The sequence below is a fragment of the Marmota marmota genome, unplaced genomic scaffold (genome assembly GCF_001458135.2).
Source record: "Marmota marmota marmota unplaced genomic scaffold, marMar, whole genome shotgun sequence".
Taxonomy (NCBI): Eukaryota; Metazoa; Chordata; class Mammalia; order Rodentia; family Sciuridae; genus Marmota; species Marmota marmota.
The window spans coordinates 6,939,775-6,960,757 of record NW_026000206.1 but is presented as its reverse complement, the minus strand read 5'-3'; the positions used below and the strand labels follow the sequence as shown (position 1 = coordinate 6,960,757).

The following is a 20,983-nucleotide window of genomic DNA, read 5'->3' as shown; positions in this document are numbered from 1 at the left end:
CACCCAGTGAATCCCTATCAGTGGTGAATGCACAGATTAAGTTAAGGCTGCATGACTCAGTCACCTCACCTCTAAACTTTCTTATGTTGTCTCACACAGAGTTTTGGGGACACCTATAAGTCTCCTTGAACAAGTTGTTCCATGCCCTGGGCATCACTTTTGCCATTTTGAGTGGAAATAATATCATGCCTGTTTTCTAGCACCATTGGGAAAATTCAATGATATGGTCAGGGTGCTGAGGACAGGCCTAGGAGGCTCGGTCCTCTCCCCATGCTGCTGGGGTGAGGGGCCAGAGGCTGCTGAAGGAGCCACCCCCAAAGACAGCATGGGTACTGGACTCTGGTGCCCAGCAGAGCTCCCTGGAGCCAGGGCGCCTGTTGCTAGTGGCTCCACCAGAGGGGGCAGTTCCACTGGAAGTCCTGTCGGGAGGCATGTTCACAGCTCCGCTGGCCTAGCAGCGGGAAAGAAGATGTTTGCTTTAGTGATGTGCTTAGCCCTGAAAACATTCCTAAACAATGCCAAGGCCTTCGTCAAAAATAGTAAGCTCAGCTTGTTAGTTTGGGCCCAGAAAGGATGTTTTGAGTGCAAATAAAATGGTACATACCAGGGCTGTTTTCTGAGGATTCCTGGGAGAGTTCAGCATTCTAAAGGCCAGGGGCAAGCAGCATCTAATAGGCACTGGCTGCTGGGCATCCTAAGGCACACCTCCAGGGCTGACCAGAAGAGTCTGGAACAGGCTGATATGCAACTGGCAACTGCATTTTCCTCTTCCCTCCTCCCATTGCCCTAGCATTTCTGCCTGCACTGGTCAGCCAGGATCTCCAGCCAGTGTAGCAGTCCTGGGTGGGGCTCTTCGCCCTCTGGGTGGGGCTGCAAGGGTCAGCCTTTCCTCAACTGCGGAACCCAGAATGGTAGGCAAAGGGCAAGACTTAAGAACTCTCTCAGATGGGTCCCAGGCATCGCCTTTTCCCTACGCTGGGAATTTCACGTTGTCACTTGCTCACGAGGTTGCAGGTGGGATATCCTGGCCAGTGGTAGAAGAGAGACTGAGTTTTCATTTCAAAGCCATTTGCAACATTTCTTTTTTTCTTTCTTTCTTTTTTTTAATTCTTGATTTTCAACAATGTCCGGTGACTGTAGCTATGAGACTCATCTCTGAGGAAGGGAGGCAGATAGTGCACCATGATCGCTGGCGCTGTGGATGTGCGAAACCAGCGTAGCCCGGGCGGCTGAAGCTTCTCTGATTTCCTCTGTGGATTCCCTTGGCAGTGTTTCTGTGGAGTGTAAAAATAGCGCTTGGTGCCTTAAAATAAATGGCTGTGGGGAAATGCTTGTGTGGATCAGCTGCGTGGTCACATGCGCTTAGCTTCTCCGTATTGTTCACTAAAAAGAAGAGAGCTGGACGAGATGGCCTCAGTTAGGCACCAAAGACCTGGAACCTCAGATCCCCTGGGAAGGTGAACTCCGGGCCAGACAGTGGGTTAACTTGGAGATCCTGAGAGAGTCTCCTGTGTCTCCCCTGGAACATCTGCAAAGCTAGACCTAGCACAAGCCCCCAACCCAACCTTCTGGCCCTCAGAAAGGCTGGAGACGGGTAGGAGGGCCTTACACTCATGGTTCAGAGGTGACTCCTTTGGAATGCTGCTCCTGAGGTCATGGGTAAAGAACCCCTCTACCTGACTGTCTTGGCCCACAGTCAGGTAGAGGGGCGTGGTCACACCAGGTCGGGCTGCTTCACTGGAGTCCAGGATATACGTGGATCAGGATGGCTGGGTGGTGGCAAGGCTTAGGTCCAAACTGCGTTTCATCTGAATCACTTTAGTTCTCAGTTCTACGTACCATAGTCTCCCCTCCCCCATTTCTCAATTTTCCATTTCTCCCATGGTGGACTAAAAATTCACATTTAAACAGAATTGTGTGCCTTGATGTTTATCTTCAACTGATTTTTTTTTTTTTTCCTCCGTGAACCAACAAAACTCACTAAAATCCCGAAATACCCCACATTGCCCACGTTTTCTTATTTACTTAAGCCTGGACTGGCCTTTCCTTCCTTCCCTCTCTCCCTCCTGTACTGGGGATGAACCCTGGGGCACTCTACCACCAAGTTATATCCTCCACCCTCTTTGGATGTTTGAGATCTCACCAAATTGCCCAGGCTGTCCTTGAACTTGGGATCCTCCTGTCTCAGCTCCAGGGAGGCTGGGATTACAGGCCTGTGCCACCACGCCCAACGAGTGCGAACTTTGATTCCCTTTGGAGTTGAAAAGTTTTTTAATGCAGTGTCCCAGGCAGCTGTCCCTGTGAATCTGCAGGCGCTCTTGGGGCAGGAACCACCACCTTGGTCTTTCCTCGAGGTAAAGGAACATGCTGAAGGTCACTGTAAGCAGCATGACCTTGGACGATTTACTCTGGGGCCTTGGACTCTCCGTGTGGAGGTCAGCTGACTTGATTCTCTGCTCTCCTTTGCAGCCAGGGTAGAGTTTTGGTACACATGCTGTGCTTTTGACTGCCCTCAGCATCCTTGGCGGTTATTAAAACAAACAAAACAAAATCAGTGGGAAAGGAGTGGACAGTTGGGCACAGCTGGCGGGAGCTGGCATAAGGAACACAACGCAGTGTGCACAGTCTGTGGAAGATACTTACGGTTTCTTAGGAGGTTTCCTGTACTTATGTCCTTGAAAGTTGGGTACCTTTGGGGGAAAGGGGAACTTCTCGTCTTCCTGCCTGCCTGATCTTCATATTAGATGAAACCTGGCACCTTGCGCTGCCCACCGCATAGTGGTGAAGTTCAGTGTGTTCCCAGGAGTTGCCACCTAGCTAGCTGCCAGGTCTTCCTGGGACTGTAGCTGTCCATGAGGGGCAGACGGGTTCCAGAAGACCCCAGACTTTAAAGGCCCCAGCGGCCCCAGTTTATAGAGAGCACCAGGCCTCATTCCTGCAGCAGGGCAGCATGGCTTCCCTTGAGGCCTTTCTTGGGGCCTGTGGACAGGAAGCCGGACTGGCTAAGACCCAGACCTGTGACCTGCATCAGAGTGTAACAAAGACCAGACCCCTTCCTCCTGGGGGCAGCCCAGTCTGCCCCTGCTCCTGCAGGATATAAGGTGAATTGGTGCAGAGGCTCCGGAAGCTGGTGCTGTTCCACAGTAAATCTGCCCTGTTTGAAGCTGTGCTGTGTTCCAGGACTTCCTGTTTTCCCAAAGGAGCTTCTTGTTTTGGTTTTGGTGGTGATGGATTTATTGAGGCATTTGCTGTGTTTCCACGAGAGTGAAGCAGGAGGCTCTGTGGCCTGCTGTCCCAGTTCCCCGAAGGCTGCTCCGAAGGGTTTGGCCTCCATGGGGCAGAGAGTGAACAAAGAGCCAGTCAGGGTCCTCTGCGGCTCTGGAGGCAGAGGCGGGGCTGCTCAGGACAATTGAAAGGGGGTTTTGTTGTTCCCCTAGGGCTAAGTTAAGCCATGTGTGTCTCTTTCTAGGAGCATGTGTCCAGCCAATTGGAGCTGCCCAGACCCCACTCACTTCCTGCCGACCTTTGACACTGACAGATGTTTTTTCTTACATGTGTCATTAGGCCTCATATTCACTGACCTCATCAAACTGAACTGAAGCCATTTTCATGTTTTGTTTTTAAAGATCCATTTAACTCTTTCTGAGCCTCACACCCCAAAATGATTCCATCTTGTGGTTTAGCAGTCTCACTTCTGGTCCCTGGACCTGGAGGGGAAGTTGAGGCCTGACCCAGCTTCCATGGTGCTCCCAGGAGCAGAAGGAAGCTGGCTTTTTCCATGCAGAGGCACACAGAATGCAGTGAGGGGCCAGCGGGTGATGGGAGAGAACATTCCAGAGTTCTGCATGTGGATACATGTGTGCTGTGGTTGTTGCTTGTCAAAATCTCCGCAGCACGGATGTATGTGCCCTGGGCAGTGGGTCCCCAGTAGGCACACCACACGGAGTGAGTCATTGCCATGGCAACGTGGAATGAAGAAGTTGGAGGTCCTGAGCCCCCAAAAGTTCCTGCAACTCACCCCCTAGTCCAGGATGGCATGTTGCAGTCTTGACCAGGTGCGATCACCATAGCAGACAGGAAGACAGTGTTGGCTTTTAGCTTTCCCAGGAGTTGCTGAGCCTAGTGAGTGACCAGAGGGAAAGAGCCTTGAGCAGACCCTGCCCAGCGCCTCAGCACCTGTGTCCTGAACTTATGGGCTTTGACATTCTAGGCTCCTCAGAGCCAATGGTGTGCTCTCCTAAAAAGTACCTGGGTGGGGAGGGGATATCTCTATCTTGTCAGCTGCAAGTCTCGGTGACTTGCCTGCAGAACAGGTGTGAAAACCCAGGTGTCTGTCATGCCAGGGCCTCTCTGCAGTGCAGATGCTGTATCTACTGGAGCCAGCTCGGCAGGGTGTGTGAGGCTGCCTGTGTACGGGTAGCAGGAGCTGGCCTCAGAGCCACGTAGAGCAGGTCTTGGTGCACACTAAGCACCCAGCGCTGGAAGCCTCCCCTCTTTCCGCAGTCCCACTTCTCTGTGGGTGTCCCTGCTGGCTGGCACTCAGGTATGTGTCTCCCTAGCTTCTGCTTTTTTCCCCTCCCTCCTTTGCTTTTCTTTTTCTCTTTTTTTTAAATATTTTTATACCTTCATTTTATCTATTTTTATATGATGCTGAGGATCAAACCCAGCGCCTCACCCATGCTAGGCGAGCACCCTACTACTGAGCCACAACCCCAGCTATGCTTTTCTTTTTGATGAGTTTACAGACCAGTTCTCCTTTGGTCTGGAGAGCACTGCCTTCGAGGGGTTTAGTGGCCGTGGGGTTTGGCTAAATGAGATGTCACTGAGGAGCCTGGCTGACGTGGCTCAATCTCCCTCTCTGGTCTCCAGGATTTGGTACCGTAAGCCTTGGCAGAGCTCTTCTAGGGGAATAGGGGTTGCACAGGATGGTGGGGGGCATGGTGTGTCCTAGGGAACCCACAAAAATGTGGCCTGGGAGTGAACTGACTTGGTTGAGCCTCGGGTTCTGTGTGTGAAGGGAGCAGTTGGATTTGATGACTTTTGAAATCTCAAGGCCCCAGAAACACCCTGGTTTCATGGTTTCAACGCCAGGGGCATGCGGGCCTTTAGGCCCCTGGTTGCAGCTGTGTGCACCCCTGCACCACTCTGTGCACCTGCAGCTGTGATCCAAGGCTTCTCTGCAGCGGGGGCTCCAGGTGGGACTGTCCATACCTCAGAGCTCATGTCCACCATTTCCCGTCACGGGAGTGGTTGTGTTTCTGCTCCGACAGTGCTTGCAGACCACCTGCATCCTCTTTCTCTCCAACTTGGAGAGCTCAGGTTTAATAGCTGTGTTGGAGGACCAGTTCTAAGCATAGGAAAGCAGAAGGTCCGGTTCCCGAGTGAGTTACCATGGAGGGGGCCCGCACTTGATAGATCCTGTAACGTCCCCCAGAGTTATGGCTGCGCTTGACCCCAGTGCTGAGGCTGGTCTTCACTAGGCAGGTGGGGCCACCTGTGGCCAGCACCCCTGCCTCCCAGGAGTATGTGATATTGCTGCTTCTCCACGAGCCGCCCTTTGTCCCTCCTCTCTTTCCAAATCTACAGACACTCTGACTTCTTGGCTATCCCTAGAGGCAGCCTGGAGGGTGGGTGGGGTAGCATTTGAGACCTTCTCTCCCCTTGCCAGGAGAAGCCTGAGGTGCTCACTCAGAGGTCATTGAGATGCTGTCCCTGAAGCCCAAAGGTGGAGGACTTTGACAATGCTCCCTCTGTGTTCCTTCCTGCCCTTTGAGGTGGAGCCTTTTGACTGCTCCAGCTCCTGTGGCTGGAGCTGGCTGTCACTGCGGGAGCCGCATGTGCCTGGGCCCTGCCCTGGGCAAAGCTGAGGAGGTACCTGGAGAGGGCAGAGGGCTGTCCTTCCCCCATGAAGGGCAACATGGCCACCAGGTGTTCATGGGGCTCGTTGCAATCACAGCACTGGGGTGGTTTCCAAGGACAGAGGAGAGGGGACCACAGCCTCCAGTGACCAGCTCCTCGTGGTACCCCAGAAGCCTTAGGGAGTGCTGTCCCCTTCCCTGAGGTGCCATGATGGCATCATTTACCCAGGTCTGTCCTTCTGGAAATTCTGTTTTCAAGGAATAAGTGTCCTTGGGGCAGCAGTGAGGTGCTGTGTGAATTCAGACCTTCAAACCAAGGAGCAGGAATGTGAGCAGCCCAGACAAGATTCTGGAGTCAGAACTGGTTTCCTCTCAGAACTTGAGAACCTGGGATGAGTGGAGATGTGTGAGGCTGTCCCAGAGCCACAAAGGTGCACCTGGGATCCCAGGGGAAGCACGTCGGGTGTTGCCACCAAAGCAAAACTTGCTCCTGTCCATGAGCCTGGAGCCCAGATCCCCATCACAGTGGGACACCCTGCTCTGTACAGCCAGGCAGAGGCATTCCAAGGCACCTGTGGCCGTCAACCCCCTCAGCCACAGGGATTCTGGGCAGGTTCCCACTGACCCATGTGGGCAGTAAGCGGCCACCTGTCTTTTCCCTCCCACCTGTGGCCTTGTGCTGGAGGATCTGCCTGGGGTAAGCGCAGGACCCAGGGCCGTGGGCTTCAAATGGCAGACTCCCAGATTGCCCTTGAAGGGAAGTCATGGTCAGGACTTCCATTTGTCTCTGCCGTTGGAGTCACAAAGAACAAGTTTTTGAGGACCCTGCTCACTGTGTGCACTAGGAGGTGGCTAGTGGGCCAGCAGTCCTTTCCCCTCCGGAATAGGGGACTGTCCAGCCAGTCTGATGTAGTGGCCACCCATGAGCACTATGCTGGATACTTCAGCATAGTGTGTGTTGATTTTTTCGGGCCTGAGCCCACACAGGGCACCCTCTCTCGCCTGGCAGGCTCAGGTGAAGACCCCGAGACCCTTGACAGATCTCACTGTGTCGGGGCTGTTCCTTCACGGTGTGTGACTTCCTGGCTCTGAACTTCCCTAAGTCTAATGGTGCAGTACCCCCAGAGCATTCCTTTTGAGTTGTAGACCCTAACATGAGCAGGCTGCCAGGAGTCTGCCTGCACTCCTTTAAGAAAGTACAGATTGGGTGACATGAACCACGGAAGCCTATTCTCTCAGGGTTCTAGAGACTACGTGCGAGATCAGAGTTTGTTCCTTTGAAGGACTGAGAGAAAGACCTGTTCTAGGCTTTTCTTGAATTACAGATGCCATCTCTCCCTGTGTCTTCATATCAACCTTTTCCTGTCCATATTTCTGTCCCCACTTTGCTTTTTATGAGAACACCTGTCATTGGGGTAGAATCCAGCCCAGCCATCTCTGTTTAACTTGGTTGCTGCTCTCCATGTCTCCAAATGTAGTCACTTTTGGAGGGAACTGGACTCGGAGCTTCAACATGATTTGAGGTGAACACATGTCAGCTCATTAACAAGACCCTGACGGTCAGTGTGACCCACAGTCCTTTAGTTCCGTTCCCTTGGGGTGCTATACCAAGTCCATAGGTAAGTGTGTAGGCTTGGTCAGGAAGGCCGCAAGGAGCAGGTGTCCAGGGCCTGGCCTCAAACACCCTGCCATGCTGTTCTCACTTGGTATCTGGTCTGGGGGCATACAGCTGGCAACCAGGTGTCTTACAAGTCCTCTGAGCTCCTCTAATGTGCAGCATCCCCAGAAATTAGAGCAGGTTTTTGAAGTGGCTTTTTATATCGCCAGGTATTCCTTAATGGGATTTTATGCAAAATTCACCCTTGGCCATTAGCACAGGTGAGCTGTAATTGTCTAAGCAGGTGGTGGTGGTCTGACCCTGGAAGGTCAGGGTGCAGGTGAACTCGCTGTGGTAGTCTTCCACCCTGTGACACAGTCGGCTTGTCATTGCTGTGACCATAATACCTGTCAGGAATCCGTAGAGGAGAGGTCAATTTCAGAGCTCTCACTTCATGATCGGGGATTCTGTTGCGGAAACACCATGCAGAGGAATGTTGGCGAGTGGCAGCCCAGAAGTGGGGAGAAAGGGAGACACACTCTTCTGGAGCATGGCCTGATGACTGCCTCCTCCAGCTAGGTCCCACCTCCCGCTAGCCCTGTCCGCTCTGAGTGGATTAATCCCCTGTGGGTCAGAACCCCAGTGACTCAGTCACTGCCCCAGAGCCCTACCTCTGAACCCTGCAGCATTGAGGGAAATGCTTCCAACACATGAGTTTGGGGGACATTCCTGATCCAAGCCATGATGCCCCAGGGCAGGCACACCACAAGCATCACCTCCCTGCCACAGTTCAGCAGCCGCTCTCCACTAAGGGCTATCTTACCTGTTGTCCAGAATGTCCCAGGCTGAAGGTAAATGTTCAAGTGGGGTTGGACCCCAGGACTGGAGCTCACTACAGAACAGGCAAAATAATTCAAGAATGTCAGAACCATGGAACTTGGGTATGTGCAGCGGTCCATCTTTAGAATATATGTCATCATAAAACAAACACTTTACTCCCAAGCTGTGAGGTGGCTCTGCTAGGTGCCTCCCTTTGTGCACAGGGCACCTCAGTTACAGGGCGGGTTGCCCCCAGACTTGTGAACCTCTCTGTCCTACCACTGCCTGAAGTTGGTGCCCAGAAACATTGGCTCAGACATGGGAGGAGAGGGGCTGGGCCCCGTATCGGAGCAGTGGCCATCCTGTCCTGGGCGTGTTAAGCTGGGTGCAGGGTCTGTACAGGGTTCCTTGGGGTTTGCTTGGGTCCTTGTCTGCCACCTGGCCAACACTGGAGAGTGGTCCCTGCCTGTTCAAACAGGTGGGTCCATTTAGAGTGAGCTTTTCCTTCTGTTTTGTTTTTGAAAGAACCTGTCCGGATACATGATTTCTGAAAACAGATGCAGAACCCCAATCAGCGCTCACCTGGATAACTTACCGTCACCAGTCCAGCCAGAGTCCCCCTCCTGCCCACCAGGATGGTGCCACTGGTCCTGTCAGTCTCTCCTTGGCCACCATGTAGCCCACACAACTCCCAGGGTTGTCCATACTAAAGTGGGCTGGATAGAGGAGCCACCTAGGTTTAACAAGAAAATATTGTTTGAAGAAAGGTGGGGGGTTGCTTGGGATGGTGGAGCCATAAAGGGAGGAAGGATGCTCATCTCCGAGGCTGCCTGGAGCCCCTCAGGACCCCAAATGTGTTGGTGGGCATTTGTCTCCAAAAGCAAAGTCGGGTCAAACCAGGAGTCAGCAGGGGAACCAACCGCATCCTGTTGCAATGGCAACTGTGGCTTTGAAATGATGGTCAGAGAGCAAGGGCATCCCATGGTAGTGTGGGCACTGGATGGGACACATGCCACCCTGTTGCTGTAGCCTCAGTGAGCTAAACCAGCCCCTCCTTTCCCAAGCCATTGAGGTGCCTTGCTCGTGGTGAGGGAGCTAGTGAACTCATTGACGAAGCTGCCCTAGAACCTTGTGGGTCAGACTGGTCAGCAGGCAGGAGGAGGCCTTGCTGGTCTCCATGCGTTTCTAAATAAGACTGGAAAATCCCCTTTGCCTCAACTCTCTCCAAAGTAGAGTCTGCCAGAAAAACAAAAAGTGATGTATTCTGAGGTCATCCATGTCTCGCAGCAAGGATCTCGGGGATCCAAGAGGTGTGAGCAGTCACCAATTTATCAGGCGCGTGCCCTGCCCAGAATCTGTAGCTGGTCATGGAAACCGTGACGGGCGCTGCTCCACCCCCTCCCTCCACAGTTTGTCCTCTCTAATTCTGTGGCTGAGGAGTTGTTTCCATTTTTCATCTCTGTGGCTCACCAATCCTTAAATAAGAAGCAGGGGCATAATGGAAAACCACCCTTCAGGGTGGCCCTGGGGTTGGGGAACCCCACGTGCTGGGACAGGAGCTTTCCTGCTTCTTCACCCACTTCTCTACCTGAGCTGTGATCCCTGCTGAGCTCTAGGAGCAAGGATCCCAGCTCTCAGTGCAGGAGTGAGACCCCAGGAGGGCTTGTCACTTCTTCCCTTCCCACCCCACCACTGAACTTCTCTGCTGCAAGAGAGCAGCACACCGCCTTCTGATCTCCTTGCTGAGAAGAGGTGAATGTGGCATCTCACATTCACCTCTCCTCAGGCCTTCGGAAGCTGATGGATTCTTGTAGAGCCCACACAGGAGCAGAAATGAGGAAGGCCAGTCACTGCCAAGCAGCTGAGTCTCTGCAGCCTGGAGAAGACCAGGCAGGGTGAACAGTGCCCTCTGCCGGCCACAGGGCCCCACCGCTGAGCAGTAGCAGGCCTCCCTGGTTGGACTAGCTCCCCAGAAGGTCTGGACCAGGAGGAGGAGGGTGGCCCCCTGGGCCCAGTTTCCCCTGCTTCTGAGAGTGATTGGGGACTGTGAGCCTGGGATGGGCATTCTAGACCTCAAGTGTCAGGAGATGAGCCTCCTGGGGCTTAAGAAGGGCAATTGTGTCCCCAAGGAGGGCTGACAGTCCACCACAGACAGAGGCATCTCTGGGCGGGGATTGAAGAGGCAGGTATCTTTAAAAAAAAAAAAAAAGCTTTTTAAAAATTTAAAAATTCAAGACTTTATCATTATAGTTTTGATAAATAAGCAATTTTTTATACACTGCGTTTATGTGATTTAAATACAGGTATATTTCATGTATATTAGATTATGCTAAATAATTCAAGGTTGCTTTAAATGTATATTTCCTTCCCCATTCCACAGACTTAAATAATCTCGAGTTTAACAAAGTTAGTAATTTATATTTTAGTATCATTATAAGGTGTATTCTACAGTGTATGTTCATAGTATATATTAATGTCTTAATATTCTGTGTATAATTGATATATTACCTATTATATCATGATTTAACAAAGAGTCCCGGTCTAGCCAGTGACATCCAGCCCAGCAGCCTTAGGACTGAAGACCCCTGCAGACCTTGCAGGAAAACTTTCAGGTATTCTGGGTCCTTCCTTGGTGGGGCACCAGTTGGTGAAATATAAATATTCTAGAATCATGGTGCCGAGCATGTAACCAAAGAGGAGCTGCTGAGGGAGGAGCTCCTGTCCCCACTGAATTCAAGGTCACTAATCCCTTTACCCTGCCTGACCCAGCTCCTCTGCCGCCGATCAAAGTTTTAATGCCAGACTAATAGAGAACCAGACAAACAAACGTGCATCTGTGCAACGCGATTCCTGGGTCTAAACACAACAGGAATACAGAGGCGTCAGTTTTTGCCTCTTAATTTGAATGAAAATCTGCTTATTTGCTTTCATTTGAACCCCGCCTCTATTATTAAAACTGTATTCTTTCAAGGTATAATTTGAAGACGGTACTTCTAAAATGTGTGAAAATTCTAAACATGAGTGTTTTCTTTTCTCAATTTCCAACATGACCCAAAAGAAACAACCAGTGAAAAAAATCATGACTTCCTGCTCAACCTCCGTGTCCTGTTTTTGGAGACAGTTCTCACTAAGTTGCTTAGGCTGGCTTTGAACTTGTCTGGGATCCCGGAGCCTCTGGTATTACAGGCGTGAGCTGCCACAACTGCCTAGACCCTCTGTCCTTCAGTATAGCATTTAGCAAGTGAAAATATTTAGGTTGTTTGAGCCCAAACACCAGCATTTAAGTGGCCTTTAAGTTGCCTGCCTCCACTGAGCTGTGACAGCCTTTGGCCGGGTAGTGTGTTAGCTTCTGGCACCGTGATTTCCGCTTGCTGGAGGACTTGCTTTCCAAGTTCTTTGACTTTACAAACTATGTAACTTAACAGGGTCTGAACTTGGGGTGGGGTGCTTTTTTAAAGTCTCATGCCCAAATTCTTTAAAACAAATAAAACCCCTAGGTGGTAGAATTTGACCTGTGCTAATTTATTATCCTGAGTTATTTTTTATTTGCTGTATTGATCCTGTTGGGTCGGCATGATCATGTTCTGGTATGAAGTCTTGCAGACTTTGTTTTTCTAATCTGAAGTTAGTGGCTGGGCTGGTGCTGTGATAGGTGGCATAAGCAGTGTATCGTCTTTTTAAATTCCAAGTGCTTCTGGATCCTGAGGCATAGGAGCCTCCGGGCATTGGGAAAGGACTGTGATAACTGCAGCCAGGCTGCTGTGAACATCTCTAGGGTGCCCTGTGTTGCATCAGCCCTGGGGAACAGAGGGTGGAGTTCCTGGAACAGCTGGAAGACATGTGATCTGGGTGTGACCAGGTTACCCTAAGGTTGGGCTGCTAGGCATTCTACAGGGAAATATGAGCTCCCTAGTCTTGCTGGATGGTGGATAGGCCTGTCCCCTGGAATCTGAGCTGAACTTCAACATGTATCTCAGGAAGGGCGCTGCTGGTTGGGGAACTGTGGGGAAGGGAGGATTCCCTCTACACCTTTTATGCTACTCTATGTCCCAACTGTGTGTTCAGTCCCCACCACCAACACATCCATGGGGTGGGGGTGGGGAGATACATTTGCAAACCTTCTGAATCCATGACCAAGGAGCTGTCTGTTGGTCATTGTCTGAGTAGGTCAGGCTGCTGTAGCAAGAGGGCCAGGGTCTGTGGGGCTTAAATACCACATGCTTAATTCCTGAGAGGGATAACAGTCTACTTACAAGGGCACTGAGCCTATTCCTGAGACTGGAACCCCAGGGCCGAGTCGAGTCGCCTCCCCAGGGCTGCCCCTCCAACACCATCACATTGGGAGCTAGGCTTCAGTATTCCCCATGGGAGAATTCCAAGGAGACTTTGTTTTTCTAACCTAAAGTTAGTGATTGGGCTCGTGCTGTGATAGGTGGCATAATTTTGAGAATTGATTCTGGAGAGCTCATGTTCCACTCATCATCCACAAAACTTCTTTCCTCCCTTAAAGAAGTATTAATAATTTTGTTATTAATTATAGTGTTCTGACCGCCATCTAACCACAGCTAGGCCAGTGGTGCCCACCGTCCCCTGACTCCTGGAACTGTCTTTGTTGTGACTGAAGGTCAGACCAGCTCTTTACACAGAAGGCATGCATTGGGCATGCTTGGCCCCTGAAGGTTATGGAGTGGCTTCCCTGAGGGACCATGGACACCTGAAGCTTTCTCTCTGGGACTAGAGGCAGAGGCAAAGACTGCATCAGGGTAGTGTCATTGGTGGGCCAGAAAGCTCAAGACACTATGGAAAGGTGCACCTGGGCTGAGCTGCCAGCCGGATGCTCGCCTGTGCCTGGACCCGTGCTGCTTCCCCACCGTGGCCCAGCTTACAGAGCTTGTAGGCTGGGCAAAGGAGGCTCTCTGAGAGCGTGTCCTGCCCTGGGGGACCACAGACTGGATATTGTAGACCGTTGGCACCCCGGCTGCTCCTGGCTGCAGGGAGCCTGTTCTACCTACATGGGATCACCCTCACCTCCCGCATTTTTAGTCTAAGTGCCCTTCATGTTTCCTGGGGAATATACCCTGAGGACTTTGTGGGCAGGGGTCCATGCAAAAGTCTGTCAATATTTGCTTAACAAGGATAATATTCATTCATTAGATTATTGTAAAACTTGACCTTCTTCATCAGCGTAATGTTTATGTAGATTTCTTTAAAAGAACTGAAAGCTATCATTATGTTTAACCACTTTTGGGGGAGAATTTTCATTTTGAAAGGCACCATTGAGGGCTGGGGATGTGGCTCAAGTGGTAGCGCACTCGCCTGGCATGCATGCGGCCCAGGTTCGATCCTCAGCACCACATACAAACAAAGATGTTGTGTCCGCTGAAAACTAAAATATAAATATTTAAAAAAATTCTCTCTCTCTCTCTCTGTCTTTCACTCTCTCTTAAAAAAAAATTAAAAAAAAAAAAGAAAACTCCACCAAAAAATATACATTTAGAAAGGCACCATTGAAGACTTGCACTTACTCTGTAAATCCCTCAGCTGTTTAATCTTTGAAGGTGGGAGGGAACTAGAATAAAGAAGCTGAGAAGATCCTCAAAATGTGAGACTTAGAAATGCAAATTGAGGAGGGCTAAGTTTTTCTTCTGTCCATCCAATGGTGCTGGGTCCTGGGAGGTGATGGCTATTGGTGATCATCTAGAAAAACTCATCTGGGGACTGGGGTTGTGGCTCACTTGCCTAGCACTTGTGAGATACTGGGTTCAATCCTCAGCTCGGCATAAAAATAAGGGTATTGTGACAATCTACAATTTAAAAAAAAAAAAAAACAACTCATCTAGACAGTGTTGCACGTTGGGAATCTTCTCTTCCTTCTGCCCTTAGTTCAGAGGAAGTGGTTGCGAAATGCATTCCTTGTTTTTCTTGACACCCACGTCGAACACATCTCCTCCTCCTGCAGCTTGTCAGAGTGACCAGAAATCTCCCAAGTAGTTTTCTGACCCAGTCATCTTTTTGAAATATAATAGACTCTCCCGTGTGCAGGGAAGCTTTGTCCCAAGTGGCTGCCTGAAATTCTGGATAAAACCGAATCTTGTATATGCTGCATTTTTTCCTAACATTATATATCCATAATAAACTTTTCACCTGTTCACTCAAAGCACTCAATGGCCTTTTGTTGCACAACCAAATAGTCAAGCTCACAACTCTCTCGGTGCTTGGTTGTCATTATTAGTAAGATAAGGGTTACTTGAACACATGCATTTCAGTAGTCCAAAAGCCAATCTGATAAATGAGGTATATGCTTATGCAGGTGTATGTATATGCAGGTAGCCTACACAGTGTGGACAAGCTGGACAGAGGCATCAGTGGTTCACGTCCTGAGGGGGTCAGTGCAGAATGGTACTTTGGTTTGTTTCCAGTCTCGGCCAGAGGTTCAGTGCTGGAAGGATTGGTGTTGAGAACCAGGGAATGGCAGGAACAGTCCTCAGAGACAGATGCCTGTTGCTTTCCACCAAGGGTTTTCTTGCACATTCTCCTCTGTCACAGTCACCAAGAGCAAGAGTGACACTGTCACCTTTCGATGAGCAGGAGCCTGAGTTCGCAGGAGAGCAGATCCAAAGTCATTGTGCAAGTGGGTCCTGGGATCCTGTCCTCAGCTCAAGCAGGAGAGTGGGACACATGCCTCCTCTCATTTCATCTTTCTCTGTACCTTTGTGGTTTTGATACATTTTGTCTTGATGGTGATAGTAGATGATGATGAAGGCTAAGGTTGACTTTCTGCAGCAGACCCAAAAGAGCCAGGCTGCAGTGCAGCCACACCCAGCATGGTGGGTGAGGTGCTGGTGGTATCGGTGCCAACAGGGGCCCACCATGCACAGACCACCCGTCATTAGAAAGTCAGCCCTGTTAATTACATCCTTGTATATATAGCTTGCTCCTTGAAAGGTGAAGGAGGGAAAACACGTGTTTTTTAATAACATCACAGCGAGGGGATGGGTGGGCCAGACCCAGTGGCTGGCGGCCAGAATCTGCATTCACTGCCAACATGGCTGACCTGACACAGGGACAGCTGGGGGCCTGCAGAGACAACTCCACAGAAGGGCCCCAGAAAAGCCCAGCACAGGAATCCACTGCAGCCTCTTTTACACAGGCGTTGGTGTGAGCAGAGGGAGCTGATCTTCTCTTTGATTGCATGATCGAGATTCTACTTATCAATTTTTCAGGAAGCCATCTAATTATACAAATTAAAATTCAAAGGAAAGCAAAAAGAATGATTATGCCTCACTCGGGGGTGGGGGTGGGGTCATACAACCCATCCTGCCTGGGATCCTAGTTGCTGTCATTTTTCATCTCCACGGCACCTTGCAAATATTAACTCATTAATTCTCTCACCCATTGGATGAGGTGGAGCTCCGTACTCTCACCAGAGGCGAGGAGGGCCCAGGCTGCAGGTGGACCCCAGTGCTCTGTGGTGACCAGGGCCAATGCACACCCTTGCAGGCCCTGGCCTCTCTGCCCCCTGCAGCTTGGCAGGGGAGTTAGGCCTCTTCTCCTGCATTCCTGCCTTTCAAAAAGCCTGGCAATAGCGAAATTAGAGCTGGACAAACATGTCCACGTGGTCACCCCACTTATTTTAGCACAGTGCTCCATGTGGTCATCCCAGGTTTTAGGAAACTTCCTGGTCTTGGGAAAGAGTTTGGTGTCCTTTGATGTTGCATTAAATATTTATGTGGTTGGAAATTGAGCTGTTTCCTAGATCTTTTTCTAGATCTTTTTTGAAAAATCATATAATTATTTCCATAAATCTTTTGGATGCTTTTTCACCCTTGTTGCTGGGAAGTTAGCCATTAACTACCAGGAACTCGCCTACCTTTTAATAGTCAGACCTGCAGCCTGACCCTTGATAAAGTAACTCCTAGCATTTTTGCATAATTGATGAGCATACATCAGAATCCTCATTTTTAACCCTGGAGCCTCATTTTGGTCTTATCTCTTCTTTCTCTAGTTGATAACTGAGGGCAACCTTTTCTGGGGGAAGGATGTGTGTGTGTGTGTGTGGTATTGGTGTTGGTTTAAAATAAGATTAGTCTTGTATTTTTCTGAGTGAAATACAGAAGACCAGAAAATGGGTCCCCAAACATTGTGTAATTCCTGTTGGGATCCTTCACATGGTAATCAATGGAAAGAATGTAGTTTCTGAAGCCATGAACCAAACACTAGGCATTGGGTCGTAGTTGATGATCTGGGCCTCAGAGGCAAATTGCATGAAACCAATTGCGGATCAGACTCTGCATCCCCAACTCCTGCCAAAAGCAGACTGGGAAGCAGCTCCCAGGCTGTGTTGGGGTTTCCCTCTGAAGAGTCCTACCTATTGCAGCCCACTTGGGAGATCCTCCCTCTGCTGCCTCCTTGCCAGATCTGGAGACAGCTTGGACATCTTTGCTTCCAGGCACCAGCCACTCCCTCAGTCTAAGTCACCTGCAGCCTGCAAAGCTGAGTCCCATTACCAAGGCCAGCAGTGTGAGACACTGCCCCTACTTGTGCTGGCTTTCAGTCCCCTCTGCATTTGGGGAAGGTTCAGGAAGATGGCATGGGCAAACCTGGGTGGTGATGCCGTGACTTCCATGGTGCATTGGGTCAAGGGGCACAGTGGGTGGAGGGGCTTGTGTTGTGCTGAGCTCTGGCTTAGATTTCTGGCCCCCATGAGGCCGTCCTGGAAAGTGGGTTTGTGAAGCACCCGGAAGGCCTCGAAGCTTCCATGTAGCCATGGTGACTGTCTGCATCTCAGCGACTGTGTCTGGGACCTGCTGCCAAGTGTGCTCTTCTGCAGTTGTCTGTGACCCCGTCCCTCCACCCCCCTGTCACACAGCACCTCGGATCCACAGGAATGAAGGGCAGGTCCAGCTAGCTTTGCTCAGCCTCTGGCCGTGGAGGTTGGTTGGCCTCTGGTGTTTGTAGCTCTGAAGTTGAAGGCAGGAGGTCCGCGTGCTGCTGTTTGCTGCTTGCAGAAATAACCGACAGCAGTCTTTGTGCACTCACTGCTCGCTGTTTCAAGATAGAAAGCAGGAGATGGCGAACATGGACTTGGAGCCTCCTCCACCGGTGTTTCTGGAGGAGAGCAAGCACCACGTGCCAGATGGCAGGTCCCCTTGTAGCAAGTGGCAGTAAAGTCCTGAATGGCCTGTGTCCTGAAGGTCTCCAGAGAGTAAGGATTCTTTTCTCCTTGTTTCAGGGTGCATAGTGGCGTAATGCGCGCAGACTCCTGCGAGTTCCCCTAAGTTCTTAGAGGACCGCTTTGCCTTTTGACTCAGAGTTGCAAAGTTCGATAAAGAATGGCCCTTGTGGATAAGCACAAAGTGAAGCGGCAGCGATTGGACAGGATTTGTGAAGGTAAGAGCCAGCGTGGTTGGCGGTTTGTAACGAAAGACATGTAGCCCCTCGCTCAGATCCTCCAGGACCTGGTCACCAGAGTCGTCTGTGGACTGTGCCTAGCACACCCAAGGCCAGGACCCCGCCCTCTCAAGCCCAAGCCCCTCCCATTTGAACACCTCGCCCGCCCAGGTACCCACAAGGGGCCCCTGGCCTTTCATGCAGGACCCAGCCTGGCTTCTGGGGTTGAGGTGGGGCTGGGATCTGCTGGGGGTTTGCTTCTTTTATACACCTCAGGTTATTTTACATATGAAAGGCGCTGTATATTGGGACCAGGTTTTTTTTACTTCCTGAAGTTTCTAGACTTTATCTGTTTTAAATTAAGATATTTACAACAGTGAATTCCAAGATATTCCTAAAGAGCCTAGCACTGCCCCCTCATGATCTGTCTGAGTCCTGAGTATCTTTGAAAATGTCTGGAAGTGTTTTAATCATGAAAGGAAAAATAAACATAATTAAAAATCTAATGGAAACCTGGGGGCAGAACTGAAATGTTGATTAAGCACCATCCTCTCCTAATTAGTGAGTGGCAAGAAACCCAGAACTTGTGGCTGGGGGCTCAGTGGGCCCTGCCAGCCCAGATCAGTGCTCCAGGGCTAGCCTTGGCTCCAAGTGGTCACCAGTGCCTTCCCTGCAAGATTTATGGCAAACAGAACTGAAATGGGTGCAATAACCCCCTCTGCACCCTCCCAGTGCACACCACACCTGGCCTACCAGCTCCTGGGCAGGAGTGTGCCACCCCCACGGGCCTTCCTCTGCAGCCACCCATATGGAATTGTTTGTCCTTTAAATAGATTGTAGCTCAAGCCACATGGGGTGGGGACATCAAAGATATTCTGCTGTGTGTCTCCACACCCCTTGAGAGCTCTGTACTAAGGATGTAGGAGCAGTGACGGCCCCGCCCCCATCCCTGGGGTTCTGCTATAGTATAAGGAGCTTGGCATTTATGTTTCTTTTTTAAAAAATATTCACATTTTTCAAAATCACTTATAGTCTTACAGACTATAGAAAGGTCTGTGAGAATAGTACAATGAACACCAGCGTGTCCTTCAACTCTGTTTACCGCTGGATAACATTTGCTTTCTTTTCCTAGAGATCCAGCTTTGCATATGTGCATGTGTGCATGGGAGATGAATAGAGGGATTTTTTTTCCAGAACCACCAGAAAGTTAGCGGATGCATGTTTGTTTCGGTTTGCCTGTGTAGGAATAAGTCAGGGGTCACCCCATTCTGCTTAGTTGCCATGCATCTTCAGTCTTGAGAATCTAAAACAATCCCCTGGCCCTTTAATCACTCAAACACAATGGTGTAATTGAAGATTTGGGTTCAGCGCTTAGGGCAGGTTGTTAAAAACTAGCTTTTGACTTTCTGGAGGAAGGGGCTGCTTTGAGGTTGCTGAGTCCTCTCTTCTGACTGCCCTAGTGGATCAGCCCTGCTGGGCTGGTGTTATGCAAGGGGCGGGTCCACATCCCCACCCAGCCACTCCTCAAGGCATTACATCAGGGATGAGGTCAGGAGGGAAGAGCCGTGACCTTCCCTCCCTCTGCTCTCAGATCCTCTGTGCCAGCATGGTCCCCAACCCTCCCACCCAGTTTGGCATCTGAGATGTGGAATTTGCAGCCAATTTGTTTTTTATCATAAAAAGTACGGTGTCATCTCTGTGTGTGTGTATTTCAGGAACAGTAGCAGTCAGATTTAAAAAATTTTTATAACGACCATTGTGCACAAATATAAGCGTAAACTACAGGTACAGCTCTCAGCCCACAAGCCTGATCACTGTGCTTGATCAATAGCTGTGCCAAGGTGTTTTGCCAGTACTCCCACTGATAAGCTATTAGGGTTCTGTGGCCACTTCTTAGATGTGGGATTGGTAGTCACTGGGCAGCTGGCCGTGTGTACCCAGTACCAGGCAGTATGCTGTTCTCTGTATAGCCTTTCCCCCAGGTCAGTCTTGGATTTGGGTATTTGTTCTGCCCGAGGACATGTTGAGACACACAAACACACACACAGCTTTGAACTCTCATCAGCTTTGCCTCTGTCACCTGACCTCTTTAAAGTCCAGAGAGCCTGTCCTGTTAGTCCTTCCCCATAGCCTGTGTCCGTAGGAGTGTTTTGTTTTTAAAGGATTGAAAGCAGGAAGCCTCTGTGCTCTGTAGTTACCCCATTGACAGAATGCTCCGAGGAGCTTCTGTGGATGGTCTCTGGGGATTCTGGCTCCTTCCATCCTCCCCACCCCACGGGACCCAGCTCCAGGGTCCCAGGCCTGAGTTGGACACACCTCTTATGATTCCTCCAGGTGGCCCATCAAAATCTCAGCATGGTTCCTAGGCAGCCACCTTTCCCATCAGGTACCTGCCTGGTAAGACCTGTCCAGCCCCTTCTCAGTGACGGGTTCCATTCTTTGTCCTTGGTGGGACTTCTGGCCACTCCCCTCTGGACTCAGGGTCAGAGCAGGGAAAGAGGGCTGGGAGCTTCAGCCCAGGCTGTCCTCTTTGCTCAGAGATGAGGACATAACCCAGACTCAGACTCCACCCAAATCAGTTGGGATGATGAATAGGCTTTCAAGTTGACTAAATTTGTCCTCTGCTCTTTTTGGATGCCTCTTGCAAACCAGTCCTCAAGTGCCATTTTGTAAGGATGCTTGTGATTTATCAGCCTTTGACAGTGTGGGCTGGGTAGACCCAGGTTGCAGGCTTCTCTTTTTTGATGTATAATTTAGGTGATGACTTTTGTGTTCTCGAGTTTGCTGACGTAGTTGACCCATGACACTTGCGAATTGCACCCGAGGGTTGCGTGTCTTATTATACCATGCCAGAGCTGCTTTGTTTCAGCTCAGATATTTGTTGATCAGAGACTAGAGCATGCAAAAGTAACCCAGAGAAGCATTTTCAGCAGCCCTGAGTTTGTAGAGTGGTAACGCACCTTAGTGGCTTTGCTGATGGCCTCTTCCTGGATCATCTCGCTGAGGATTATGGTAGAATCAATTACTAAACACTTTTTTTTCCCTGTGGCTATTGAGGATGAAATTTGAAGAAAAGTAAATATTTCTTTTTACTTCATTTTGTTCAGATGTCATAGAAATGTCAAAAAATGGTTTCAAGGAATGCTCTCGTAAGCATACACTAAAAGGATGGAAAAAAGGCTTTTCTGTGTGTACTTTGTCATCGAGGAGGGCAGAAGTCAGAGTTCTGCAGCGGGGCGGGGGGGAGCCCACTTTCGCCTGTGACTTATTTCACAGGAAGTGTTCTGCTCAGCAAACTTTCCAAAGAAAGTGCCTGGGT

At 50.2% G+C, this 20,983-nt stretch overlaps 1 protein-coding gene across 2 annotated transcripts in view; it reads left to right on the top strand.

The window, feature by feature from the left end:
- The window catches only part of Ctbp2 (C-terminal binding protein 2), a 91,174-nt gene that overhangs the window by 36,701 nt on the left and 33,490 nt on the right, over window positions 1-20,983 (top strand). The window contains exon 2 of one of the 2 annotated variants that reach the window (XM_015498378.2): window positions 17,507-17,664. The exons of the other annotated variant lie outside the window; for it this stretch is intronic. Coding sequence (XP_015353864.1) covers window positions 17,607-17,664 — 58 coding nt within the window. The 5' untranslated portion in view covers window positions 17,507-17,606. The remainder of the gene's footprint in view (window positions 1-17,506; window positions 17,665-20,983) is intronic. 2 annotated transcript variants of the gene reach the window in all.